The sequence below is a fragment of the Talpa europaea genome (genome assembly GCF_964194135.1).
Source record: "Talpa europaea genome assembly, chromosome: 16".
In the NCBI taxonomy this organism is placed as follows: Eukaryota; Metazoa; Chordata; class Mammalia; order Eulipotyphla; family Talpidae; genus Talpa; species Talpa europaea.
In genome coordinates this window covers 47,171,145-47,199,132 of record NC_140084.1, presented here as the reverse complement: position 1 = coordinate 47,199,132, position 27,988 = coordinate 47,171,145, and the positions used below count along the sequence as shown (strand labels likewise).

General features: G+C 59.8%; 3 protein-coding genes across 4 annotated transcripts; 1 reads left to right on the top strand and 2 right to left on the bottom strand.

Annotated features, from left to right (window-relative positions):
• Positions 1–52: 52 nt before the first annotated feature.
• On the top strand, positions 53–3,182 carry HRC (histidine rich calcium binding protein; the record flags this gene model as incomplete). The annotated part of the gene is made up of 6 exons (XM_084257719.1): positions 53–1,574; positions 1,664–1,734; positions 2,194–2,262; positions 2,507–2,561; positions 2,940–2,976; positions 3,146–3,182. The coding sequence occupies 6 exons, from the start codon at positions 53–55 to the stop codon at positions 3,180–3,182; spliced, it is 1,791 nt and encodes a 596-aa protein (XP_084113845.1).
• Positions 3,183–4,146: 964 nt separating this feature from the next.
• Positions 4,147–19,547, bottom strand: PPFIA3 (PTPRF interacting protein alpha 3; the record flags this gene model as incomplete). The annotated part of the gene is made up of 29 exons (XM_084257168.1): positions 4,147–4,199; positions 4,284–4,355; positions 4,764–4,935; positions 5,154–5,222; positions 5,310–5,485; positions 5,673–5,770; positions 6,160–6,335; positions 7,228–7,254; positions 7,414–7,476; positions 8,717–8,917; positions 9,326–9,407; positions 9,710–9,803; positions 10,577–10,704; positions 10,831–10,994; positions 11,883–12,105; positions 13,049–13,236; positions 13,783–13,927; positions 14,495–14,574; positions 14,689–14,751; positions 15,222–15,353; positions 15,462–15,545; positions 15,929–16,063; positions 16,147–16,293; positions 17,145–17,366; positions 17,654–17,728; positions 18,071–18,145; positions 18,506–18,670; positions 18,938–19,039; positions 19,308–19,547. The coding sequence occupies 28 exons, from the start codon at positions 19,545–19,547 to the stop codon at positions 4,297–4,299; spliced, it is 3,585 nt and encodes a 1,194-aa protein (XP_084113294.1). The 3' UTR covers positions 4,147–4,199; positions 4,284–4,296.
• Positions 19,548–24,883: 5,336 nt separating this feature from the next.
• LIN7B (lin-7 homolog B, crumbs cell polarity complex component) lies at positions 24,884–27,988 on the bottom strand (the record flags this gene model as incomplete). Of its 2 annotated transcripts, XM_084257127.1 has the most annotated exons (6): positions 24,884–24,968; positions 25,205–25,368; positions 26,326–26,535; positions 27,118–27,189; positions 27,446–27,564; positions 27,952–27,988. In XM_084257127.1, 6 exons carry the CDS (start codon positions 27,986–27,988, stop codon positions 24,947–24,949), a joined length of 624 nt encoding a protein of 207 aa, XP_084113253.1. In that variant the 3' UTR covers positions 24,884–24,946. The 2 variants fall into 2 exon arrangements, with proteins under 2 accessions (XP_084113253.1, XP_084113254.1); XM_084257128.1 differs by lacking the exon at positions 26,326–26,535.

Here is a 27,988-nt window from a genome sequence, read left to right as displayed (position 1 = left end):
CCAGGGGCAGCTGGAGCCAGCCCTGGGGGAGCTCTGCTGTGCGTCAGTCCCCATGGGCCACCGTGGGCCATGGCTGCACACTTGCCTCCTCTGGGCTGCCGTGGTCAGCCTGCTCCTCCCCTCTGCCATGACCCAGCAGCTGAGAGGGGCTGGGCCGGGCCCCAGCAGCTGGAACAATGCAGGAGTGGCCGGGCCCTCGGAGGACATGTCGGGGGAGTTTGGCCACCCCAGCCACAGCCAGCGAGGCCTTGGAGATGAGGAGAGGGGGCAGCACTTCCCAGGCCACACGGGCCATGGAGCGGAGGACGGAGACGTCTCCAGGGAATACGGGCATCGACTCCAAGGCCACGACATCGGAGATGAGAACGCCTCTGACGAGGTCTTCACAGAGCAGGCCGACGGGCACGGAGACCACGGGCGGGAAGACACGGAAGATTCCGCTGAGCACCAGCACCACCTTCCCAGCCGCGGAAGTCACAGCCTTGAGGATGAGGATGAGGAGGAGGAGGGAGTCGTGTCCAGTGAGGACCCTGGTCATATCATCAGGCGTGTCCACGGGGGCCACGGAGAGGAAGAGGAGGAGGAGGAGGGTGAATATGGACTCCAGGCCTACCAAGGCCACAGGAAAGAGGAAGACGAGGATGCCTCAGATGAACACCACCAGCACGGCCCCAGCTACAGGCACGGAGGCCACAGAGGAAAAGAAGATGATGATGATGGTGATGGTGACGCCTCCACTGAATATGAACTCCAGGCCCACAGGCACCAAGGCCATGGGGAAGAAGAAGATGAAGATGCCTCAGATGAACACCACCATCATGTCGCCAGCCACGGACACCGAGGCCACATAAAGGAGGAAGATGAGGATGTGTCCAGTGAACACTGGCACCAGGTTCCAAGGCTTAGCCACCAAGGCCTCGGACATGAGGAGGGGGAGGGAGAGGAAGAGGAAGAGGAGGAGGAGGAGAAACTGAAGTTCAGCCACCATGTTGCAAGCCACCAACCCCAAGGCCACAAAAGCACTGAGGAGGACTTCCTAGATGAGTATAAAGCAGCTGGCCCTGGGCATCACCACCACAGCACCCTCAAGGAGGAGGAAGACACCTCTCTCCAGCTTAGCCACAGGCAACACAGCCACAGAGACGAAGCAATGGGCCACAGAGGGTCCATCAAAGAGATTGGCCACCAGCCTCCAGAACACACAGAGATCGAGGACAGAAGCCATTCTAGGGAGACAGATTCCGAGGAAGAAGACCACGGGTCCCGTGAGGAAGAGGAGGAAGGCTTACAGCAGGAAGACACCCTCCAGGACAGCCTGGACCAGGAGGATGAGGAAGATGAGGAGGAAGCTCAAGGCGTCAGTCTCAGCCAGGAGGAAGAGGAGGAGGAAGAACAAGAGAAAAGGGAGAAGGCTGAGGTCCTGGTCCCACGGAGCCACGACCACCAGGAGGAGGAAGAGGAGCAGGAGGGGCTGGAGGAGGACGAACTTCCCTTCACCATCATCCCCAATCCCCTGGCCATGAGGGAGGTGGCTGGCGGTTCCTCCAGTGAAGAGGAGAGTGGTGAGGACCTGGGTGAGTGGCCTCGCTGGGGGACGGAGAGGAGTGGGATCTGCCCCCGTTAACTCAAGAGGTGGGTCACCTCCGCCCTCCTGTGCCCACAGGTCCTCAAGATGCCCAGGAGTATGGGAACTACCAGCCAGGGTCCCTGTGTGGCTACTGCTCCTTCTGCAATGTATGTTCCCTTCCAAATCCATCACCTAGGGAATCTGTCCCAGGGCCCCTGGGGTGCCTTGGGAGGGCCCTGAAGAAAGCAGGGGCAGGGCAGAAAGACACTTCAGAGGCCACATGGGGGACAGACTGGAGAGCAAGGTTGGGGCAAGGTCCAGCAGCACGGGAGGCCTGAGCTGCGCCTGCGGATATGAGGACAGGAAGGAGGTTCAGAGGCAGAGTAGGGGGCAGGAGGGATGGAACCGGGGGCTGACAGGCTGTGGGGAGAAGAGGAAGGGAAAGAGCACCCGTAAGTCCAGCCCAAAGAAGCGGGGCAGGGCATGGGGCCGCCTTGCTATAGGGATCAGAGTATAGGAAGAGAAGCAGGCTTGGGGACAGCGAGGACTTTGGGAAATGTCCAGGAGGCAGGGAGGACGAGTGGAGGGTCAGGGTTTCCACCTAACCACGCTCCGCCCGACCGCAGCGCTGCACAGAATGTGAGAAGTGTCACTGCGACGAGGAGAACATGGGCGAGCACTGCGACCAGTGCCAGGTGAGGCCTGCTCCCAACGCAAGGCTCCTCCAGGCCTGGCTGGTGCAGGACCCTCGGGGTGCTTTCACCCCAAACCCTGACCTCTGCCCTCAGACTAACCCAAGCCCTCATTGCCGATGCAGCTTTGCCTCCAAATCTAATCCGGCCTCTGCCCTTCACCTCACTAGTCTCTGGCCCCTGCAGCCCTGCCCCATCCTTACCGGCCCCTGACCAGCCCTACCGCCCATTCTCTCTCCACCTCCAGCACTGCCAGTTCTGCTACCTCTGCCCGCTGGTCTGTGAAACCGTCTGCACCCCGGGTGAGCCTGACCAGGCCCCAGAAACAACTGACGGAGGAGGGGGTTGTAGCGGGAGCACCATGGGGGCGGAGCCACGCCTGGGCTGCACGAGTGGGCGGGGTGAGCGCCACAGGGCGGGGCCTGGGCCGAGCGAAGTTGGGGGTGGATGCTGCAGCCCAGGAGACCCCAACCGTGGAGGTTAGAGGAGCCGGCCCAGCTACGAGTATGGGGAAATTAGAGCAAAGAGGAATTAGAACCCAAAAGGAATCCCAAAGGAATGAGTTCAGTTTGGGGACGGAATTAAGAAAAAGGGGAGGGGCCAGTACTGAGCGGACTCAGTGAAAAGTGGCTCCCTAATTTCTCCCGTGGAGTCCCCCTCAAGCCTCCTCTCTCCCACAGGAAGCTACGTCGACTATTTCTCTTCATCTCTATACCAGTAAGTGTGGGGGTGAGGGGGGGGCAGGTTTAAGGGTCCTTTTTAGAGAGGCGCCTCCCGCTGAGTTATAGGACAACCCTGGGGCTCCAATGAGTGGGTTAGTATCTCCAGGCGCCCTGACTTGAGCTTTAGAAACTTTGCTGCCCGCCCTCTACGTCCTCCTCCACAGAGCCCTGGCGGACATGCTGGAAACCCCGGAACCCTGACATGGCCGCAAGGCTGAGGCGCAGACTTAACTCCCTGGCCCTCCGATCCCTTTCCACGAGTCATATTTATTTCTCTGAATAAACGTGCTCCTTAAAACCTTACTGTCAGGCGTCTGGATGCTCGGGGCACTGGGGAACGTAGGCAGGGAGGGATTCGTGGGTCTAAGGGAACAGGGTTCCCGGGTCTTCGAGGTGGCTGATTTGCTCTCTACAGTCCCGACAAAGTAATCAGTCAACACGGGGGCTTTTTGAAACAGTTCTCTTTACCCGTGATCACTGAGAGACGTCTGGGGCAGGGAGGCCGACCAAGAGCCGGGGGCGAGGGCTCCCCACCGTCCTCCCCCTCCCCACGCCACACGGCCCAGTAGCATCGTGGAAAGAGGATTCTCCCATGCAAACCCCGGAGCCAGAGGGGAACGGGGAGCGCACTTCTGCGCCCCCCACCCCCGGGGCACGGACACGGCCACAGCACGGGGGGCGGAAGGGCCCGGGGGACACGAGACACTGGGGAGGGAGAGGGGACCCCGCCGGCAGCTGACCCCGGGCACGGGCGACCGGAGGGCGGCGGGGCGGGGCTCAGTGGCACAGGGGGCGAGGCTTGTAGCAGCGAGTCCCCCCTCCCCTCCAGACGGACGAAGAAGGAAGACTTAGGCCCCGCGTGGGGGGGAAGGGGGGCAGCCTCTCCCCGCATGCGGCCCGGGAGGGAAGCCCCGCCCCCCTCCCGCGAGGACAGGGCACCCTTCTCCCTTCGGAAACTCATCAATAAATTACAAAGTTGAGAAAAGGGAGGCGGGAGCTCGGGGCGGGTTTCTGCCTGCCCTCTCCGGTCCCCGTCTCAGTCCGGTTCGCGTGGTTGGTCCAGGCCCAGTCCGAGCGAGCGGCGGGCGCGCGCTCCCCGCTGTCTGTACAGATGGTTCGGTCCGCGCGCGCTCCCCGCCCGCGCTCCCCGGCGAGCCCACACCGGGCAGGAGGGGGCAGCCCCGGCTCTGGAAGGGTCTTCCATCCGCGTGAGGTCACCTGCGCGGGCGCCAGGCAGCGTGTGGAGCAGCGCGGAGCAGCGCGCGAGCCGCCCGCCCCCCGCGCGCCCGCTCCAGCGCTCACCTGGCGGCCGGCACTAGCAGGAGTAGGTCCGGACCGAGACGCCGTCTGCCCGGGAGCTGCCGGAAGTCTGGCCTGCAGGGAGGGCGAGCAGCGGCTCAGCCCCGGGCTAACCCCAGCCCCAGCCCGCCCTGGCGCCTCGGGGGGTTCTCCGAGCCGCGGCCCGAGCTGGCGCCCGCCTCGCCCCGCGCCGGCTTCCCTCCCCGCCCCGCCGCCGGGGCTCCTCCCAGGCGGCCGGGCCTGCGGGCGCGTTCACCTCCCACCCAAGAGGCGGGGCGTGGGTGCCGCCCTTCCACGCCCCGAGGCGGGGAGCCGGCTCACTGGAGCGACCCGTCCGTCCCCGGGAGGGGAGAAGGGCGAGGCCACAGGAGAGCCCGGGGGGGAGGGAGGCCGCTGGGGCGCCGGCCGCCCGCCCCGCCCCGCCCCGCCCCGCCCCGCCCCGCCCGAGACGAGGGAGCGGAAGGTCCGCCGCGCGCCGCCCACCTTCCGGCTGCAGCTTGCGGAGCGGGAGCCCCGGCGAGCCCAGGGCGCCTGCCGCGGCCGAACGGAAGTTGGGGGGCAACATCTCGGCCGAGTCGGGGGTGACGCCTCGGAGGTCCTTCTCCCGGAACATCTTCCGCCAGGACGGGGAGCGGCTGAAGGACTTGGCGCTGTCCTGGGTGCGGGCCGCGGGCCGCGTGAGGGAACCGGGTCACGGCCCGCCCCTCCCTTCAGAGCGCGGCCTTCCGGTCGCACCTGGGGCTGGCCCCGCCCCCGACGGCCCCGCCCCCGACGGCCAAGCCCCGCCCCGACGGCCAAGCCCCGCCCCGACGGCCAAGCCCCGCCCCGCCGGCTACGCCCCCAGAGACGCCTCCCAGCTGCTTCTGGGCCCACCTCGTCCAGCCGCCGGTCTGTGCCCAAGGAGATGAGGTTGCTGAATTCTTTTTCCAGGAGCTGCCGGGCCTGGGGAGGAGAGGTGGGGGCGGGGTTGCAGCGAGCAGTCTGCCAGGTGGGGACGCCCGGCCTGTCTCGGGCCCAGCGGCAGCTCACCTGCGCATTCTGCGTGGGGATCTGCAGGAGCAAGGCCAGGTCGGAGTAGTCGAAGGTCTCGTCCAGGGCAAGCAGCGCCCCGTGCACCCCGCTCTCCGTGAGGTTCGTGGCGAATTCCTTCAGACCCAAACCAGACACCCAACCCATGACCCGCTCATTGGACCACACCATCACGTCTGTGGAGAGAAGCGACCCTCAGCAGCGCCCATCCCGGCGCCAGAGCTGTCCGAGGTAGCCCGTCCCGCCGACACCCCCCCTCTCTCCTGGCCACGCCCCCAGGCCGGCATCTCCCCAACCCCAAACCGGTGGGACCCCCCCTCACCCCTAACCTGGCACCCAGTGAAATTCACAGACACTTCTCACCTCGGATCTGGGTCTGACTCTCTTCCCGCCTCCGCTCCAAGTCCTTCCGGTCGTAGTTGAGCCGTTTCAGGCACATGATCCCGTAATGCAGACTCACCCTGAGCAGTAAGGGAATTGAGGTCACAGAAAAAGCCTTCACGACCTCAGCGACGGCTGCTCCTATTGGGCCCTCCCCACTGACTGGTCTTCCCGAAGAGGTTGGGGAGATGCTCCATTGGGTGAGTTCTAGCAACTGCTCCTTGACTTGGGGGCATTTTCAACAGGCAGTTCTTACTAGCCCGCCTAGCTGCCATAGCAGTGTGGCATCTGCTAGTCCCGTTGCCTCAGGATTTGTCTTATGGGCCACTGAATTGGTGAGAGGGGTACAGGAGTGAGGGTTTCCTGAGAATCCAGGTTAACGGGCCACAGTGTCCAGTCCCACAGGTCAACGACTGTCTAGGAATGGGGCTTCCCCTTGGACCATCCCCACTGGCCAAGCAGCCCCCACCTGTGGAAGCTATCCACCATCTTGAGCTGGCCCCGGAGCTCCTTCTTGTTAAGATGATCTAACATGCGGGCGTCCACCAGCGACTCCATGAAGTAGCTGCGGTACTGGGGCAGCCCCAGGCTGGGCAGCCAGTCGTTCCCCACCCACTCGTGGTTCATGTCGCCATATGCCAGGATCTGGGGCCACGGGTAGGCAGGAGAGGGTCAGGCCCTCTGACCACTTCCCGTGTGTGTGTGAAAGAGGTACAATCCATCCCCCAATCCAAAGTTGTTCTCTTTCCACCCCACAGAAGGACAATGGCCATCTCTGCTCAAGAGCACGGCCCTGTCGACATGGTCTCTGCTCCTTCATGACACAGTAAACTCCTGTGTGTTCAGAGCGTGGTCCTTGGGCCACAGCACCACCATCGTCTGTGAATTTGCTGGAACTGCACAATCTCAGACCCCACCCTAGGCTACTGAATCAGAACCTGATTCTCACAAGATCCTCAAGTGATCTGACCTGGCCATTAAAGTTTAAGAAGCACTAATCTAGCTCGTCCTAACTCGGGACAATGGATCCTTCAAATATACCCTCCCCCCAACAAAGGCTAATGGACCCATTCATCACTCCTGCACTGTCCCCCAAATACCAGCCTATTCCTGTGTCTGGCAGCCCAACATTTCCTCCACCTCAGGTGAGTTCATGTCTCCCCCTTCTTGAAAATAAAGCGTAGCTCCACCTCCCCAAGTGTTTCTCCTTCCTACTCCCCTCCTCAAACCATAGGGATAAGAGGCTGCTCAGAGTCTCCCTCTACTACAGCAATGGAACAGCCCCCTGCGCCCCGCCACCCACGTTAATGGAACGGCCAGTGCCCCAGGCTAACAATGGAACAGCCCGGCCTTCTTCACCCACCCCCATCAAGCCACAATGAGACAGCCCCGAGCCGAGCTCCGCGCAGCGCCCCCCGAGGGGTGATGGAATGCTCCGGCGAGGGGCGGGGCGGGGCGGGGCGGGGCTGGGGGGAGGGGCGTCCATGCAGCGTGCACAGCCTATTCATGCGCCCACGCCCCGCCCCGCGCCCCCTACCTGCTCCCAGCTGATCTCCTTGGTCTCCTGACCCGTTAGTGGGAAGAGGGAGAGAAGGGGTGGGTTAAGGGGCAGGTGGAGGAGGACGGGAGGGACGGACAGACGACAGCCAGCCACAAACTCGCCCCCGCTCCCCCCCACCCAGAGTTAGTGCCACCCCCGTGGCCGCCGGCAAGGGGCACTCACAGGCTTGGTCGTGGCCGTGAGGGATTCCATCTCCTCATGCGTCATCCACACGTTTCCTGTGGACTGAGGGGCAGGGGATGTTATGGAGGGTCTAGAGAGTCGGAATAGGGAGGGCCCGATTCCGGGAGGCCTCGGGTGATGTGCATTTATGTACCTTCTGCTTTCTGGCCCAGAACGGCCAGTCGCAGCTCTGGCCCAGTGACAGCAAAGACAGGGTCATTTATTAAGGACCTGCTGTGTACCTGGTGAAAGATCCTGGGTTTTGGGGTTGGAAAGTTTGAATCGGGGCCCTGCTGGGCATTTTGCTGTGTGGGTCTGTGCAAATGTCACCTATCCAACAGAATGAGGGTTCTTAAGGAGATGGCCGATATGGCAGTAAGGGAAGGGGGATTTATTTACATTTCTTGAGTACCTGCTCCTAGCAACCCCAAGAGTCAAGAACTCATACACTGACTGAGGCATTTATGCGGCTCCTGCAGGGTGTTTAGGCACAGATGTAGTGACTGGGAGAGTTGAATATAGACTGAATACTACATGAAATTAACAATATTAATATTCTTAGTTATGTCAAGGGGGTGGCTGCTACATAATGTGAATAAATAAGGAGAATGTCATTTTTAGAAAATGCCTGCTGAAGTAATTTTTCCAGCTAACCTGTTGTGGTGTCTACAAATTACATTCAAGTGTTGTACACACAGGTAAACAGCAGGCATTACAAAGGGTTAACACGCGCTGAATTAGACATGGGCACACGCCATTTTCTGCATGGAGCCACAGGATAAAAAGGCAGTAAATGCTATGGGGGAAATTAGGTGTTAATGCACTGGGGTGATGCAGGGGTGGCGGTGGATAGTCTAGCTGTTGAGTTAGGGAGGGCTTCCTGGAGGTAGTGTCATTTAAGCTGGGACATCAGCGAAGAGAAGAAGCCGGCCTTAGGGAAAACAGGGGTGGGGTGCTCCACAAAAGGGAGTAGCCAGTGCCAAGGAAGGAGGAAGCCAGAGAAGAAGGTGAGCAGGGTCCCCCGCATTGAGGGCTTTACAGGGAATCTCGTGGATTAGGCTTTTTCTCTGGGCAGGAGCAAAAGAGGCCCCCTAACTAGAGGTGGAACTAAGACAGGGTTGGGGGTAGTGAAGCAGGGGAGGGGGGGGCGGACTCCACTCCCCAGTGATTATCCAGGGGAGAGATGATGGGGGCCAGGGTCTCTCCAACTGCGCAGAAGCGAGCAGGCCCGGGACTGGCCACTCTGAGGACGAGAGGCGGGGCTGAGGGCCGCCGGGGCCGGCATTGGCCGCTCGGCGCTCACCGTGCGGGAGGAGGCGGGAGCCGAGGGGGAGGTGAGGGACACCATCTCCTGGATGGCGAGGCGCAGCTTGAGCCGGTGCAGGGGGTTGCTGATGCCGATCTCGCGCTGGATCTCCGTGTCCGACAAGTTGGCCATGATGGCCCCGCTCTTGACGTTAGCCCGACAGGCGGCCACGTACCAGGCTGGCATGCCTACCCACAGCTGGCCAGGAGGGCCGGAGGAAGGGGAAGAGAGAGACAGGGAGGAAATTGGAGGCGAAACGGCAGAGATGGGGCGGGACAGGAGCAAAGACCATGGGAGAGACGGGTGGGGAGACCCAGAGACATGGGAAGAAATATGGGGAGTGACAAAAACACAGACATGAGCAGAAAAAGAGAATTCCAAAGACATGGGGAGAGTAGGGGGGGGGGGTGACAGGACCAGCGTGGGCGTGGTCAGAGGGGCCGGGGTGAGGTAGAAGGAAAAAGAAGCTGCTTAGATCAGCTGGAGGACCATCCCCCCACGCCCACCTCTGGGCTAGGAGGAGGGGGCTCAGAGGACAAAGCCAGCCCTCGTGGTGGGCTGTCACAGGGGTTGGGGACCAGGAACGGGGTGTCTGGGCCCCAGTACCTCGAGCCAGGAGACCACAGTGGGACCATCCCAGGCAGCGAAGGGCAGGCCCTGGCGGCAGGCCTCTTCCAGGAGCTCGTGCCTGGGGGGACAGGGCAGGCAGGGGCTCTGAGGGGTGGTGGCCTCCCCCGTCTCCCCACAACAAGGTACTTTTAATGAGGGTAGAAGACATAGCAGAAGGTTATGTGGATTCTCATAAACCCTACCCCTTCCTCCTCCATCTTCTCCCCAGCCCTCCACCCCTATCAAGAAGGAAAGTGAAAACCCCAGGAGCTCCCCAGTGCTCAGGCAAGCAAGTTCAGGAGGACTGACACCCCCTCGCAGCATTTTCTTCTCACTTTTGACCACCAGCCCTACCCCAGCCAAGCACATGGACACACTCACTTCCTCTTGTTCCTTCGGTCCTTGTCTCCTGGGCCAGTCAGCTTGGCTAGCCCCAGAGGGTCCGTGGCCAGTGTCTCGTCTGAGGGTGTTCCCGCTGGAGGTGGGAGGGACCAAAATTTGGAGGGTCTCAAGGGGGAGGCAGAATGATTCATGTGGGGATGGCGAGAAGGAGGCCAACAAGGCAGAGGCCCAGAGGGAGGAGTACGTGAGGCCAGAGAGAGGGTGGGACAAGGCCAGACAGGGACCAATGTCCCCTCCAGGCACTGAATTCGAGACATCCCCCAAAGAGGGCTGTGTTCACTGCGCTGGCCTTGGCAAGGGAAGCCTGTGTGGGTTTCACCGCTGCCCTGATGTGTAGCATTTGCTCACTGCAGGTTAGAAATAATACCCCCCCCCCCCCCCCCCGCCCAATTTCAAGCTACCAGCGTGGTATCCAGCACCTCACAACATTCCTGCAATTGTACCTACTGGCTCTCCCAAGGCAGCCCCAGCAGGCTCCATCCAGCCCCCCAGTGGGAGGTGCCCTGCCTTAGGGTGCTTCTCCCTCTTTATTTCAAAAATAGGCAAATGAAATAACAAATTCCTCTGGCCACCCTGTCACGCAGGGGTAGGCTCCAAAGGGCCTTTTTCTTGTCCCTTCTCTTTCCCTCTATCTCTGCCAAGCACTGTCCTTCCACATTCTAAGTAGTTAGCAAATGAATGAATACACACAGGAATCTCAAGTGCATCTATAAAGAAAAAAGAAGGGAAGACGGGAGGAGGGAGGGAGGGACAGAACAGCCAGCCACAAACTCGCCCCCCCCGCTCCCCCCCCCGCCCCCCGCAGAGTCAGTGCCACCCCCATGGCCGCCGGCAGGGGGCACTCACCCAAAGAAGAGCTGTCCCGGCCTGGTGGTCCCATTCGCCCCTTCTCCTTCTTGCCAAAGAGACGGCCTATGGATGACTTGATACTCTTCTTTTTGGGGGCTTTGTGCAGGGAATCTGGGGTGCCCTCACTGGGGGAGCAGGACAGAGTGAGGGCAGACCCCCTCTGGGATACCCCCTCTCCTCCCCAGTGCGCCTCCACTGCCGTCTCACCCTCCCAAACAGCCTCTCTCTGTCCCGCCCCTGCCCCTGCTGACCTTCCCCGAGAGGGTCCCCCGTCTTCCAGGGATCCTGCCTGCAGTGCCAAGGCCTGGGTCATTCTCTCAAGGCGGGCAGAGCGGGGGGTGGGAGGTGGGGTATCCCCCGGGATGGCTGGCCCCTCTCCTCTTGGAACCCCAGCTTCCTCCTTGGGGACATGATTCTGGGGACAGAGAGGCAGAGACACCAAATGGAGTTAGAGAGTTTGTGTTGGGGACCCCTCATTCATTGGAGTGCCTACTCGGGGTGTCTGGGAAGGCGCTGGTTTGGGGCAGCACTTCAGAAGGTCGTCCAGGGAAGAGGGAAACACAGACACGGAGTTCAGGGCCCTGCAGCAGAACAAGCCGTATTCATCCTGTTCTCAGCTGTGAGTGTCAGGAGTGGGATCTCCTCGGCTCCACCAAAGCTAATGAGTTGGGCCTCCCTGGTGGCGTGAGGGGTTAGGACGCAGCACTAAGAAGCTATCTGCTACCACTGCAGCGCGAGTTTGATCCCTGGCCAGGGAGCTACCCATATGGTGCAACAGACCTCTTCTGTCTCCCCCCTGCTCCCCTCAGCAGTGTATTTCATTGGATCTTCCTGTTCTGCTCCCCACTCTGTCTCTGGTGGATCCCCCACACCTCTGACCTACACCCCAGCTCTTGTATGCATAAATAAATAAATCTTAAAAAAAAAAAAAGCTAACAAGTTACAGGTTCTGGAAGCAGGAAAACTGGGTTTAAGCTGGGTTTAAGTTGTATCTCCCTCACAGGGCCATTCTGAGGCTCTAACGGCAGTTCTCAAATATGTTTAGTCACAGACTAAACATTATTTTAAATCCTATGCAGTAGCTTCATGAGTAAAGGTAGATCAGACCTGTCTAAGTTGCAAATTAGGATTGAGTTACCCAGCGGCTCACCCTCCCCTGTGCTTTTTTGAGCTGGACTTTTAGGGAAAGCTGGGGTTGCTTTTGAAAGCCACTGGTTGAGGGGTTCTTGTTGCTGTTTGTCAGGAAGCCCTGTTTCTGACCTCCCGGCCCACCCACCACGCTGAGGAGACTCAGAACACTCACAGCTTTGTCGGTGCCCTCACGGGCAGGGCTCGGGGGTGCCAGGCGGGGTGTTGAGTGGCCAGAGCTGGGAGGGGAGGGGCTGGCAAGGGTCGAGGTGGTGAGGGAGGGCGGCAGGGAGCAGCTGCTGCGGTAGCGGCCCAGCGAGTCCAGGCCAGAGCCAGACACCCGGCTCTCCAGCTCCTCTGCCCTTTGTTCTGTGGTCTCCTTCTCCTCTTGGATTAGCCTGAGAAGGAAAAATGGGGCAACTGGTGAGAAAAGTGAGGCGGTTACAGGGGAGACAGTCTGGGCTGGGAAGGCTCGGCGAGGCCTAGAGGGTTCTGGGGAAGCGCGATGACTCCAGAGGGTCATGGTGGGCGTATGATGCCTGATGGGATCAGGGGGAATCAGGGATCAGGATAACTCAGGAAGTGTGTGTTGGGGGGCGGGGAGGGGGGCGTTAAGGGGAACAGGAGAAGCAGGGTCTGCATCAGGTCAACCCTGATGAGAAACTGGTTCTGGAAACTCGTAAAGGGATTACTATGGACAGGAAGCCAATTTCCAAGGAGGAGAGCAAGAGCAAGGTAGGAGTAATTGCAGGGTGAGATCAGGGGCTGCTTGGGGTCTGGGAAGGTCATGGAGTCACTGGGTATGTGAGTCAATGCCTCAAGTCAGATGGAGTTTGAGTGGAGGGTCACCGGGGCGCGAGGGAGTGTCCTTAGAGAATTGCTAAATGGGGCCTTGGCTGCAGAACCGAGGCAGACCAGTCCACGGGCGAGTCTTAATAAACTGAGGCTTCTTGTTATATGAGGTAGAAATTCTTGGTATCTAGAGTTGAGGTTCATGATGTGTTGGGCAAGATTCTTGGCATTTGGGGCTGGGGGCCTTGTATTGTGTTGAGATTCTTGGGGTCCTGGAAGGCTCTGGTGGGGTTATGTGACACGCGGAATCCATCGTGTGCTGGACGATCCTTGATGTACTGGGCTGAGTCTGGGGATGCGGCCTGGCTGAGGGGTACAGACAAGGCTGTGTCTCACAGAGGAGGCTTCTGGGAGCTCCCTGTGGAACTGGGGGAGCCTTAGGCTGGGAGAACACCTTGAGGACGGTGGAAAAGGAAATGGGCCCAGGCTGCAGATAGGTTTCCGGAGCCAGAGGGGCCCTGGGGTGCAGTGGGCCCAGCCAGTGCTCACTTGATCTCCTTGTTGATGGCCTCCAGCTGCTCCTGAAGCATGATGGCCAGCGTCTGCACATCGGCCTGCCCGCTGGGGGAGAGCAACTCAGCCCCAAACATGCCCTCGGCCTCCTCCTCGTCGGAGCCATCCAGCTCTCCAGGGAATGGGGGTGGGATGGACCCCGCAGGGGCAGACCGCTCCCACTCCTGTCTCTGTGTGGGCCAGAGGGGCAAAGGTGAGGGTCGAGGTAGGCACTAGGTCCCTCCCTTACCTCTCCTCATCCTGTTGTGCCCCCTGATGTGGACTGGCCTCCCCATGTGACTGAGCCCCCACATCGCCCCCTGCCCAGCTTTCTCTCTGGACAGGTCCCTTTCCCTGGTCCTCCCTCCCCCACCATCTCCAAACCACAACCACACCCAAGGCCCCCCACCAGATTCCAGTTTCCCTTGTCCCAGGCCACTCCCTTCCTTCACTGGGCCCCACCCAGGCTAGGAGTCTACCCCACATCCACTGTCCCCCCCCACCCCCCGCCCCATCATTCCTTGAAGGTTCTCACCAGGCAGCAGGACAGCCGCATGAAGAGACATCGAGGCGAGGAAGATGGAGTTGCGGAGGAGAGAAGACAGCGTGGGTTCAGAGACCCTGCTTCTCCCCACCAGCCCCCTTCCAGAGCCCTGAGTATTTGGCTTTGTTGCCCACTCTGCCCCCAACCCCAGCCCTGCTCATTTCATGGCCCAGAAGTGGCAACTGACCTTGGAGGACTCGTCCTTGACCCCTGACCAGCGGCCCCTCTTGCTTGTTCGGCCACTGCCAGCCCCATAGGGGTCCAGGTGGGCACCAGAAGGTAATGTGGGTGCCTGGGAGTAACGGAGCTCCAGGGCACTGCCAGGGAGAGACCTGGATGTGTGGAGAGGGGAGTCAGAGACCAGAGGGTCAGGGAAAGGGAACAGAGGTCATGGGTCACAGGGTAAGGCCTACGGTCATTAAACTGGGAGAGAGATCTGGAGTCACAGGTCAAGGAAAAAAAAGTCTGGGGTTGGGATGATGAAGTCAGCAATCAAAAATAATAGGAGTCGGGCCGCCCTGGTGGCACAAGGGGTTAATTCTCAGCACTATGAAGCTGTCCGCAGCCACTGCATCATGAGATTGATCCCCTGCCAGGGAGCTGACCTACATGGCACAGCAGACCTCTCCTGTCTCCCCGCTGCTCCCCTCAGCAGTGGATTTCAGTAGATCTGCCTGTTGAGCTCCCCACTCTATCTCTGGTGAATCCTCTCACTCCCCACATCTCTGGCCTGTACCCCAGCTCTTGTATGCACAAATAAAATAAATCTTTAAAAAAAAATAATAGGAGTCAGTGGAAGTCTGCTGAGGGCAGGGAGTGGGGGAAGAGGGGAGCCTAGGGATCAAAAGTGTGGCCAGGGGCCTATGTGGACAGAGGTGGGACAGGAGGTCTACTGTCACCTGGAGTACGAGGAGGGCGGCCTCCCCCGCAGCTGATCGATCTCCATCTGCATCCTTTCCATCTCCGCCAAGAGCTGCTCCTGTGGGGAGCGGATTGGAGATGTCAGGTCAAAATTTGTCCCCACTGAGGAACATCCCTCCCAGCCTGGCTGGTTCCATCCTGCCGCCATGCTAGCGATCAGGCTCCTCCTTACTTTGTTGAGTAGCAGCTCATCCTGGAGCTTCTTCATGTTGGCAATCTCCTCACTCAGGGAGTTCTGTGGGGGCCAGGGGGTTAGTGAGGTGGAAGGAGCCTCAAAGCACATACCCAAGGGGCAGGGCAATAAGCAGCCTTCATTGCCCAGAGACAGTCCTCAGGGGGACCCCAGGGGAACGAGTTAGGCATGAATGTTGCTCTGGAGGGAGTGGGGATGGTGCGTCAAAGATGGACTTGAGGAGGGGGGTCCCAGAGGACCCCAGAATTTGACTTTCTGTGTCCAAGGTTTCAGAATTGGAGGGTACACATACACAGGACAAGAGGCTTAAGAAAAAGTCAAGAACTCAAAACATGGGGGGGGGGGGTCCAGAATCCAGCTGCAGCAATAGAGCAGCCTGTCAAAATGGCATACCCAGGTTTTTTTTGGGGGGGGTCTCAGATAATGACTCTGGGGGGAATGGCCTGGGAACCCGAATTCCAGGAAGAGGTAGTCCAGGAAGAGGGTAGGTGGAGTCCCGGGCTGGGGTGCACCTTCTCCTCCAGCGCCCCCATGCGCTCCTTGAGGTGAAGCTGTAACCGTTCGTTGGACTCGCTCAGCAGCTTGTCCACCGTCTCGGACAGCCGCTTGTTGTGGTCATCGTTCATCTTCTCCCGCTGCCGGGCCTGCGCCAGGGAGAGCAGAACCATGCTCGAACCCGCCTGGCCCAGAGCTCCCGCCGCACTGAGCTCCACCCACGGCCAAGGCCAGCCCGCGCAGGCCTCTCCTCTCACCCGCTGCAGCTCCTGGTTCTTCTCCTCCAACTGGGCCTCCAGCTGCCTGAGCCGCTCTTCAAAATTCCCATGTCGTTCCTCTGCCTGGTGGAAGGAACCCATGGCACCTGACTTTGCCTCCCCAGGCCCCAGTGAAATCCAGGCTCCACATCCTCCAAGGCTGACGCCAGGCCCCAATGCCAGTGCTTCAGGCCGCTCCCCTGCAGGACTCCAGACCCCGCACTAGTGACTCAGGGCCTGCCTCCGTCTATAAAGCCCACAGGCCCTCTCCCCATCTCCCTTCCTCAGGATCTGTCCTGATCTTTCAAGTTCTAGGGCATCCTTTCCACCCCAGTAACCTCCTGGCCCCATCCCACTCTAACCCCCACCCTATGCCCCCAGAATCCCTGCTGCAGGTCTCCTTACCCCTCCAAACCCTAGCCGCACCCCACCCCCCACTCAGGGCCTGGCCCCAGGCGTCCTCTCACCTTGTTGAGAGCTGCCACACGCTGGGCCAGCTGCGCCTCTATCTCAGGCAAGGTCTCTGCCTTCTGCAGCGTTTGCTGCAGCTTCTGTTTGGCGTCGTCCAGCCACTCGGCCAGCTGCCGGCTCTTTTCTTCACTCTTGGGAACGACAGAGGGAAGGGCGAGACTGGGTCATGCAGGCCCAGTCCTGGGCCCCTTGCCTGGCCACGCCGCGCCCCCACCTGCCGGTACAGTGAGTCCTTGCTGGCCAATTCGTTCTCCAGCTTGTCGTTGGCGTCGTGCAGAGACGTTGCCTCTCGCTGGGCACTTAGATAGCGCTTCTCCAGGGTTGTGATTCGTTCCTCCATGTCCTCCCGCTGTGCCAGCGCCTGCGGAGAGGGCAAAGGGCCACGTGGACTACAGCTCCCAGAAGGCCCAGGGGCCACCTGGACTTACAGTCTAAGAACAGGCACCTCAGTGTATCCTGGGAAATGAAGTCCCTTGTTATTCCTAGCGCTTCTAGGGCAGTGCTGGCTTAGACCCTCCTGGGAGGGATGACCCAAGGCTAAGGAGTCTCCACTCTTCTTGCCCCACTTGCCATGAAAACTCAGGCCTTAGATTTCTCAGCAACTCTGACACAGTCCAGACTTGGAGTCACAGAGCTGTGTGCTCTAGGGGCCGGTGGAACACTATGTTCCTTCCATCTGGGAGGCCACATCTCCCAACAGCCTCAGGATAACAGAGGCTTAGAACCCCAGAGGGGGACTCCCAGCTGGGAGCCCGGGTGGCGGCACCATACTTCCCAGCAGTCTCCAGGGCTATCCAGGCTTAAAATCTGAGGTGAAGGCCCTGGTAGATCATGAAAAAAAAAGTGTTCACTCTTTTGCTCATCCACTGGCTTCAAGAATACAGGCCCTACATTTCCCAGCAATCCGTGGGGCATGAGAGTTAGGATGCAGAAGCCTAAGCCAGGATGGGGTGAAATGCAGACAATGGAATTCAATTTAGAGGCAGGGAGAATTTCCCAATGAGTACATAATAACTAGGGCCCGTTACTGAGTGCCTACCATGTGTGTGCCATGTGCCAGCCCTCTGACGAGGTTCAGAGAGGAGTAGAGTACACACAGCTTGTGTACTGAATGCAGGTGTCACCATTTGTGAGCTCTGTGGCTCTGGGAAGGGGGAATGGGTAGGGTTGTGGGGGGGACAGAGGGCAGCCCGCCAGGGGCTGCGGCCTCACCTCCTTGAGGTCGCGCTGGAGCTTGGCGTTAGCTTCCTCGGCCTTACCCAGCTCGCGATGGGCGGTGCCCAGCTCCTCCTCCAGCTGGCTCATTTGGCGGCACAACACCGCCAGGCGCTCCCGCAACTGGCACACCTCCGCACGCTGCCGCTCCAGTGCCTCCTCCAGCTCCGCTGTGCGCCGGTTCGAATCTCCACCAGGACCCAGGCCATTGGCAAGGGTCTGGAGAGGAGACAGTGGGCAGGAAAGGGACAGAACCCAGAGTGGGGAACACAGAAATATGAAGAGAACAAAGAGAAAGTTGATGGGGGAGAGAGGGGGGAAAATAAAAAATCAGTAAGGGTCATGGAGGTCACCGAAGTTACCTAGGTGAACTGAAGCAGAGGTTAAAGTGTCATAGGGGTTCAGATGTCTTAGGGTCAGTGAGGATCAGACCAAGCGTTAAAAGGGCCATCACAAAATCAGGGATGGGGAGCACTGTAGAGCAAGAGGAGGGAAGGACCTCTCACCTGCCCCTCCCCATCCTTGCCAGGCTCCTCCAGCCCCGACCGGCGCCGAGACAGCTGCTCTCGAAGGTTCAGAGTCTGGCAACGGGAGAGGGAGATCAGGAAGCGCTCCTAGAACCCCTGCTGTGCTTTCCACTGTCACCGGCCCTGATGGGCTCACTCCCACCCAATGTGAGGTGTCCTCTTTTGCACTGACTTTCCCCATCTAACCATTTCCTAGTCAGTTCTTTCCCTTAGCCCCAGCGCGGGGTTCACACCTGGATCGCACACTCACTGGGCAGTTCTCCCCTTGGCCCTGCTCAACGAGTTCCTCCACGGCCCAGTCCCATTGGTTCTCTGCCCTAATCCCACCCCCAACCGACTATGGAGTCCCCATTGGTGGCTCCTTGGTCGCTCCGCCCTTCTTGGCCATGCCCCCACCTCCTGATTGCTCAGCTCCAACTCTTCCTCTAGTACAGCCACCCGTTCCAAAGCCATCCGCAGCCGCTCCCGGACCTGGTGATGGGGACAGATCGGAGTTTGATGAAGATCAGACCCAATCTAAGACAGCTGACCACTTGGCAGAACACAGCACCCCTGGGAGAAGCCTGACAGGGCAACATTAGGATTCCTCTAACTATATTGGGTGCGCAGCCCCACCCACTGGTAGTCCAAACACACCCCACCCCCAAGTTCAACTTTCAATCATCGATTAGTCGGAATCCAGTCCTCATAGCCAGTCCCAATCCATCACAATCGACATTGTCCCCACTTAGGACATCTCCAACCAATCAGAGCCAGAATCTCTGGCAACCACGACAACCCCGGCCATCCACGGATTTCCATTCTGCATTCAGGATGTTTCGATTCTCATACCTTCTCATCCAGGGCCTTGTGGTGCTCGAAGAGGGACTTGAGAGCCTTGAGCACCTCCACCTCGGAGGAGACCCCGCCCGGGGACTGGGCCTGGCGCTTCACCACGGTCATGCGCAGTGACCGCTCGTGCCTGGATACCAGGCACTCCAGGTGTTCCAGGAGAAGCTACAGGGATAGGCAGCCAAATCAGGAAAATTAAGCAGGGTCGAGGAAGAGAGTAGTTTAGACAGGTGCGGTGGGCAAATGGAAGAAGAGGTGGAGCCAAGCAAAAGGGGAAGGAGGCAGCGGCAGGGCAAGAAAAAAGAGAGGGATAACAGAGATGGGGATAACAGAAATTGGGGTCAGGAAGGAGAAGACAGGAAGGCGAGTGTAAGGGGGGAAAAGACTGATCAGACCCCAACACCCCGAGGTCCCGCCCCCCACGCCCCTCACCCTGGTGTTGTTGCGCTCCGCCTTCAGCTCTGCGATCTCTTCCTCCCGCTCCAGCAGCTGCTCCCGACATAAGTTCAGCTCCTTCGTCAGCGCTGCAAACTCCTGTCCAGATGTGGGCAGGACCGGGACAATCAGATCAAATCCTTCCCGCATGTCCCTCATTCAGCGGGGCTGGAAAATTAAAGGCCCCGCCCCTCTTCGATAAGCCCCGCCCCCACCTAGCCGCTCTGGTCCCGCCTATCACCGGCAGGTCGCCCTCCCTCGGGCTCCGCCCCCCGGGCGCTAAGCCCCGCCCCTTCCGGGCCGCCCTCGCCGCCGTCTCAGGCCGAGGCCCCGCCTCCAGGTGGCCCCGCCCCGGCCCCGCCCAGACCTGGGGCAGCGCGATGCTGAGCTGGCGCTGCAGCGAGTCCTTTTCGTGGCCCAGTTCGCGCAGCCGCAGCTGCGCCGTAGCCAGCCCGTCCTGCGCCTCGCGCAGCGTCTCCAGCAGGCGCTCCCGCTCCGTGAGCATCGTGACCATGAGGCGCTCCAGCTCGCCGCCCGCCTCGTCCGGGCCCAGCGCCGAGCCCCGCCGGCCATCCTCGCTGATGGTGGGCATCACCTCACACATCATGGCGGCGGTGCTGGCCTGCGGTGCGGGGAGGGGGCAGGGAACAGAGACCGGCCTCGTCAGGGCACAGGCGGAGAAACTGAGGCACGGCCGCTCGGATGCTACCTAGGGAAACCGAGGCAGGGCCACGCAGGCATTGCACAAAAGAAACTGAGGCCCGTCTAGTCAGGAGATACTGACACCCATTGCTTAGGAAACCAGGCTTGCTCCTTGCGCGAGAGCATTGGGGGAAACCGAGGGCAGGCACCAACGGGCATTGGCAGTAAATCTAGGCCTGGTCTCCTCAGAGGCACTGAAGCTGGGGAACACATGTGTTCACCTAGTGAGTGTGAAAAAAATCAGCCTCTGAGTGAGAAAACTGAGACCCAGGACTCCACCAGGAAGCCACAGGACCGGTGTCACAGAATGAGGTCACTAGTCCAGATTAACTATGGTGGCACAGGGAGGGTCCTCACCTCCTATCCAGCCCAATTCTTGCCTCCTTCAATTTCCCAGATATCTGGATTCCAGCTCCAAAAGAATCTAAAGACCCACTTCACTGGGGAGGGAGAAAAAAAAAAAAAAAGCAAGGCAGGGGGCTGTGTTAACCATCTCCCTCTTTTCCACCCTGGAGTCCATGACCCAGCTCCCTCCTCCCTGGGGTCACAGGAGTCACCTCCCCCAGACCCTGGAATCTGAGGCTCCAGCCCCCTCCCTCTTGGGACACTTGAGCATCTGGCCCAGAAATCCTAGCCTTTTCACCCCTCCTCCCCCAGAACCCTGGTGTCCAGGCTCCAGGGACCCAGGATTCTGGTAGCTTGAGCTGTGGGCAGAGAGGAAGCCGCTCCCTCCACACACATCAGGTCAGACAGGTCCAGCCTGCCCAGCCTAAAGCAGGAGGGACTTTCACTCAGTTCCCTCCTTTCCCTCTCTCCCTTCAGGGGGCGGTCTAACCGGTTCTGAGAAGGGATAATAACCAGCCTCGCCCAGGGCTCCGACTGTGTCCAGAGCCTGGGACTAGGGCCATGGTCCTAGGAGGAGAGAAGGGAACTGAGGGCCCTGGCACCTGGCACCTGCCAGAGCAGGTGCCTGTACCCTTGGGTCTTTTAAATAAGACCTCTCATTTCCAGCACACCAAGACCAGAAAGGAAAATGTTTTTAGGGGGCAGGCCAGTCTTGGGTCCCAAACCAAGATGGGAGCCCAAACCCAACATCCAGTCAGGAGAGGTAACATAAGGATGTTGGGGGCGGAGTTGCTTGGAACCTCCAGTTCACTGAGAAGGAAACAAAACAAAGCAAGGCCAGGCACAGAATCTAGAAAACTGCTGACATGAAGACACAATCCCGAGCAGAAAGGAGATATGCGCCCACACTTACAATGTGCTTTGGGGGAAGACCACCACAGAGGGCCAAGTAAAGGGAGGCACATTCTAGAATGCAGATCTGGAATCTTGAGCCATCCAAGAGCAATCACATAGCTTAGTAGGTGGGTCACCCCAGAACTCCAAACATAGAGGGGAGCATAATGACATCAAAGAACACACCTAAGGCAATGCATGGAAAACCTAGTCAAGAGACACAATCTGGAACTCAGGACCTACCAGAGGTGAAGGTATAACCCAGAATACAGTAAGGGTCACATTTTTGGCTGTATCCTGTGCCCCCATGATTCTAGAACATGGCAGAGGATAGGTTCTAGATTTCAAAACGTGCCCTGGAGGTGAAGAAAAACCTAGAAAGTAGGAAGGAGTTTGCCTGGAACTCAGAAGTGCCTGGGGGAAGAGGCAAAAAGGATGCATGCTGGGAATTGAGAATTTACTGGCATAAGGACTGAGCTGGCACAGGGGGGTGGGGTGTTCTGGAAATGAGAACATATCTAGGCTGAAGACTCCAGAAGAGGAGAGAGCCTAGAATATGCTCAGAATGCTGAAGTGGCAGATGGAGAAAGAGCCCACAATCCACCAGGAGACAATTTCTAAACCAAGGTCATGCTGAGGAAAAGAATGACAGAGAAGGTGGGAATGGAGGGGTCTAGAATGTAGAATCTGAGGAAGGAAGATGTAATGTAGAACACTGCAGCTTCTCTAGATTTAAAACTGTCAATTGGATGGAACCTGAAACAGGGAAGTGCATTCTAGAATTGATAACACAATTTAGAGAAAGGCTCCAGCAATTCATTAAAATCCACACGTTTTAGAACTTAGGATACTGAACGAGAATGAAATCTAGAGCAATGCCAAGGAGGTGGCTAGAACCTAGAACACATGTAAAATTTTTAGCAGAGAATAAGCAAGGACTGTTTTCTAAAATGTTGGAACTGATCTGAAGAGATGCTGGGATCAGGATTTGGCTTAGGGGGCATTATCTAGATATTTGAATTCACCTGGTTTTGAAAAGACATGCCTAGGATTTAGCATCTAACTGAGACTTTAGAATATGCCTTGGATGAAGATGGAATGGAGATATTGGCTGGGGGTTTTAGAAAGAATCCAAAACATGGAACAATGGAAGGGCATATGTTTAACTGGAAATCTGGAAGGCAGGGGGTAGGTTCTAGATCACCTAATGAGCACGGGCCACAGAACACATCTGGAGGAAGGCATGTATATTTGTCTCATGGACCTGGGAGACTGTATTCAGAGGGCATTATATGAGCCTCAGGAGGCAATGGGTACAGGAAACACCTCAAGAAGCTGGGTCACAGGGGAGGGAAGGGAAGAGAGTCCCAGAAAGCCCAGCACCTAAGATGATAAGATGATATGGGGATAAGGCAGGGGTTTGTCAGGTCCACCAAAGGTTCTGAGACTGGTGGGGATCTGGGTCCCAAAAAGTAAAATATGGAGGTGCTAGGTACCTGGGGTGGCGGGCAGGTCTGAGGACCTGAACTCCTGAATCTTTGTGGAGGTAAAGGACAGGGTAGACATCTGTAAAGGCAGTGGGCAGTTCAGAAGCTGGGGTCTGAACTCTGGGGTCCCCGAGTGGGTGCGGGACTGGGGACAAGGCAGGTATGTGCCCAAGGGGGAAGGGTGGGCAGAAGCCAAAGAATTGCATTGAGAACTGCATTCTGAGTTCCTGAAAGGAAAGAGTCATGGCGTCTGAATCTCTAAGGGGGCAGCTGCTGGGGTGTGGGGAGGCTGGGTATATTTGTCTAGGGGGCACAGGGGGTGTTGAACTGGATCTCTAAAAGGCCCCAAAGCTGGGAAATTAGTTTTCTAGGTCTTAAGGGGTGAAGGCTTCCACTTGGGTCCTTTAGGCAGCCAGAAGGAGCACTAACAGGGGAATCTGGATCCCCCACGCCAAGGTCCCTAAGGTGGACCAGGCAGGAACATTTAGAGGCTCTGACTCCTCAAGAAGAGATGAGATCCAAGGAACCTCGCTTCTAAGAGGATGCGACCGGGGTGCTTGGCCAGGGGAACCCAGAGGCCCCTGGTACCCGGGTCGGGGAGGGCCCGGGTATCCCCGGGTCAAAGGCGCGGCGGTGGAGGGAGGGGGATCCCCGCGCCACCGGCGCCCCCTCCCCGGCGACGGCAGCAGAGGTGGGGGAGGCGAGGCTACCGAGTGCTCTGACCATGGACAGCTCCAGAGCGGGCCTGTGTCCAAAGCTGCCGCCGAGCCGGCCTGGACGATGGCTGGCCGTGCAAGCCGGAGGGCAGGAGACGGGCAGCCGGGGTGCGCGACTGGGGGACTATGCGGACGCGACGGGGGGCGGACGGCCCTCGCTGGGGGAGTCTGACACAGCTGGAGCGGGTATCAGGAGCTCCCGGGACTGGGTGGAGGAGGAGGATGTAGGTCCAGAGAGGGTCCCCAGGGCTGTACTGGGAAATCCAAGCTGCTGGGCCCTATAGGAGGCGCAGGGCGGCAGTAAGCCTGGGATTCTAGGGTTCGGTTGGGGACTCTGAGAGCCGGAGGGGCACGCTCGGGTGTCTGGGGTCGGGCTATGGAATCTGGGCGCTGGGCTCCTCAGGCACGAAGAAGGGAATCTAGGGTTTCAGAGAGGCGGGGGAGGCTCGGCGAGGGGTCCCCGGGGTGGGCGCTGCCAGGCGGGCCTGGCCGGGCTCTTACCTACCTGGTCCGCGGCGGCTGCGGGCGGAGCTGGGCTGCAGGAGGGAAGTGGGGTGGGGTGGGGGGACCGGGCGGGGCCCCTGGCGGCGGCCGGGGCCCAGATTTGAGGTTCCGGAGCCCTGTCTCCGCTGCTCGCGCGGGCTCCGCGTCTCTCGCTCCGGCTCGGGCGCTGGGGACCCCCTCCCCTCACGGTCTCACAGCGCTCTACCCCCTAAAATAGCCCCCTGCCCCTGTCACCGTCCAGCCTCCCCCCCGCGAGGCCGCAACAGCCAGATCCAGGGGTGCCCACCAGCGCCCCCCAAATCCCACTTTCCCCCCCAAAAAAATTCCTCCTCCCTCCCCCCCAGCCGTGGGGCAGTCGTGGCCCCTTTAACAGGAGACTGACAGACGGCGACGAGTGGCCAATGGGAGGCGGTGTCCGTGCCGGCCGGCGACTAAACCCCGCCCCCGCACGGCCCGGGAGGGGTAGCGCGGGCGGCGAGGAAGAGGCGGGGCTCGAGGAACGCCAGCCAATAGGCGCGCGGCGTGCGGCGGCTGGGGCGGGGGGCGGAGCCCGGCAGGGGGATGATGTCACCTGGAGCGAGTGGCGCGCGGCGTGGAACGCAAGTCGCGACCCCGGATCCCGGCGGCAGCGCGCGGCGGCCCTCGTGCCGCACGGGACTAGGCGGGCTGGGTAGGTGGCGGGTGGGAGTAAAGGTTGGATCTCGCTCGGGGGCGTCTCCGGGACAGACGCGCTCGGGGTGGAAGGTGGGGTGAGGGCCGGGTCGGCGAGCGCACTTTCATCTGCACCCCGTGCGCCCGCCTGGGGAACTGCACGCGGCGCCCCACCCCCGCCCCCCGCGCTGCTGATAGTACGGCCCGCGGGGCTCCCCCGGAGGACGAGGCGAATGGTTCGCTCCGCCCCGCCCCGCCCACACTGAGCCGCCCACTGTCTCCGGCTACTTTCAGGGTTCCCGGGTCCGACCAGCTCCAGAGGAAGGGGCTTGGCCTGGGCTTCCAAGTTCTCTTAGGGGTAGGGGGCGTTGTCTTCAGTTTTGCCGCCACCCCCAGCCCCTCCACGCTCCCCGTCCCCCGCAGACCCAGCCTCAGCCCAGGGACTTCGCCTGGGAAGCCGGCCAGCCTCCGCCTTCAGACCTGGGGAAAGTCTCTGCTCTCAGACTCCGAAAACGACTTCAGGGCCTGGTCGCGACCCCGGTTTCTCTCCGTTCTCCCTCCCCCTCATCTCAGAACTCTCTAAACCCCAGGACGAGGACAGACACACAGACACTCAAAGAGGGTGAAAGATCTTTAAATAAGGAGCCGGTGACAATAAATACTGTACAGGGGAGGGGTTAAGGGGGGGGGGATCCAGATCTGTGGTTTCAGCCTCGAGACTCCAAGGACCTGCAAGGATGAAGAACAGGGAGCCACCTTCAGGGGAGGGGACTGCAGAGCCAGGACTGGGATTCCAGAGCCAAGGGCCCAGGGATGTGGGCTGTGGGGCCCCAGAGAGAGCAGGAGTTAGGAGTGCCCCCCAAACCCTGGGAGGCAGTCAAGGTCCCAGAACTCGTTGGCGTGGGTTGGGAGTGTGGGGTAAGGGAGGCAGTGGGGCCCGAGGGATGTGGTGGCAAAGGGCTCACGAGTAGCTCTGGTGCTGCTGGCGCCGGCGGGCCGAGCGCATCTTCTCAAAGCGGGCCTCCATCTCCTCTAGCACGCGTGGTGTGTAGCGCACCACCAGCTTCACCGAGCCCTGGGCCGCCTTCAGCAGCTCCACGGCCTTCTCATGCTGCTCACCCTCAACGCTCTGCAGGGTGGTGCACAGAGAGGAGGGCCTGGGGTCCACTGCCCAGCCCCAGCCCCCACATGAGACCAAGCAGTGGTCAGCCTCAAGATGCTCAGGCCTCCTGTCCTCATGGGAGAGTCTGTAACTCTTGGCTCTGGTGCTCCCCTTGAGCCTCCCATGTCAGTGACAGCCCCAGAAGCCCTCGGTCACTGAGCACAAGTAGGTCCCAAGTACGTCCTGTCCCTCCCCAGTCCCATCTATCCCTCCTGCTCTGACTCTCTTCTATGTCCCTGGGGCCCGAAGCCCAGCTCAGTCCTTGTCTCTCCGACATTAGCCTCCTCCCTGACTTTTGGGTCAGGCTCTCCCGTCAGTGCATCCCACACAGAGTCCCAAAGGGGTCTTTCAGTCCCCTCAGGCTGAGTCCCTTCAGGCTATCCCTCTCCTAGTCACTGTCCTCCATGGTTCCCCAGAACCCTTAAGACAAAGTCCAAGGTTCTCGCCCCACCACCTATTCAGTTATGCCTCCATCTTTGCTAACCACAATGATTTTAATTATCTCCACTGGAACCAAGCTCATTCTCTTCAGCTAAGAGGAACGCGTCACAGCTCCTACCCACAAACATCTTGCCCCCGCCAACCCCAGCCAGTAACACCCTTGTCCACCATATTTTCCTGGCGAACTCCTATTCATCCTTCAAAATCCAACTCCAATGTCCCTCCCTCTGCAAACACATCCTTCATCTACACTGGTCTGGTGCCACATCTGGGTTCTCACAATTCTTTGTGCCTTCTCATCATACTCTGATTCTACTTCCCTCGCCAGAAAGAGTGTCTTTGAGGGTAGTTTGCTGTCATCAAATACTCTCAGGGATTGCAACAGTGCCAGGCACAGGGCTGGCCACAGAGGGAGTGCTCAGTGTGTATGTTGAAAAAATGTCAAAAACTGTGACCTCAGCCCCACTTCAGCCTGTCACTTACCACACCATTCACAGACAGCAGCTGGTCCCCACGCTTGAGGCCTCCATGGCGATCAGCCACGCCTCCAGGGATGACACGGGAGATGTAGATGGGAGAGTTCTGCTCCTTGCCCCCCATAATGTTGAAGCCCAGGCCCTCATCCGTCTTAGGCAGCTCCACTACCCTTGGATGTGCATGACCCTCACTAGCGGTGAAGGCGGCAACCGTGGCCTAAGAGAGAGGACATCGGGAAGTGAGAACCCCTCCGGGTGGGCACACAGATGTAGCTGGAGGGTCTGGGCCAGACAGGGATTCAAGGCAGATGCCTCCCCTAAGCACTGGGCCCCTGGCACCACTCCTCACAAGGTCCCTCTGTAATGAGGGCAGGTTCGCTTTGAATGCTTCCGATATATCAAAGTCCCCATTTGATGCAAATGTATCTTGAATACTCAACACCTGTCAATGTCTCTTTTTAAAAAGGGGGAGAAGTCATGGAAGGAGCTGAGAGCCTCCAGGAAAGAAAAAGAAGTAGATCTGGATTTAGTTTAAAAAGACAGCAGCGTTTAATGCTATTTCCTTGTGTAGATGTTTCAGGTGAGCTTCCGTAGGGCATGGGGTCCTAGTTTCCATTTGGAATAATTAAAAGATGCCTGTTCATGACATTTAGGTCTAAAATGAGAGACTGTAGACAGTAGGGTGATACACAGACTTGGCAAAGATCACGCGGGAGGATACAGGACTGGCATTAGAAAGACCCTGAGTTAGACCCTATAGCTCAGGAGGTATCAGGAGCATCGGGGTGGGGGCACCTACCTTGGCTGTGGCGTGGGCCCGGATCTCAGCGCTGCCGGTGATGTCCAGGGTATCATAGAGCTGCTCGTACACCTGGTGAGGACGCAGCAGCATCAGAGAACCTCCGACCCTCTCCTTTTTCAGGTCTAGGAGACGAGACCCTCCCACCCAAGGACCCGCCCCGCCCCCGGAGCCCGAGGAAACTACAACTCCCAAAGGACCGCCAAAGACCCGGCACCCCAAGGCGAGCCGCCCCAGGCGCTGCCGGGAGGCGTAGTCCCTGCGCTCGGGGCGACCGGGAGAAGGACAGCGGCCGCCCGCCCTGGCCGCGGGGCCCCGCAGCTCTCACCTCTCGGATGGCGGAGCAGAAGCGGCTCTGCAGGACTCGCTGGAGGGCCTGCAGCTTCTGCGGGGGCAGCTCCCCGCTGCGCTGGAGCCGCTCGAGAAGCTCCACCGCCCGGGACACGTCTGCGGGGCGGGGGCGGGGCGCACAGACACCGAGTCAGAGACACCAAGATGCAGCGAAGCACCCCCAGATGCGACGGGAGACCCGGGAAGGACAGCCGAGCCCCGTCCGCGCCCGCAGAGGAGCCGGCGGCAAGGAAGAGACTGCAGCCGGCCGGGCGCCCCGCGGCCCCAGAACCCCCTGCACTCGCAGGCGGGGCGCGCAGGGGCGCCCCCTCCCCGGCCCGCTCGCCCACGGACCCTCCCACGCCCACGGCCCGCCCGGCGCGCCCCGCCCCGCCCACCCCCGCCCGCCCGCCCACCCGGCGGAGCCGTGCCCGGGGAGGGCCGGGGGCCGGGGGCCGGCGCGCAGGCCGCAGACGCGTGGGCAGGGCCCCCTCGTGCCCTTACCCCGCTCGAGCCCCAGCGGCTCCACCAGCGCAGCCAT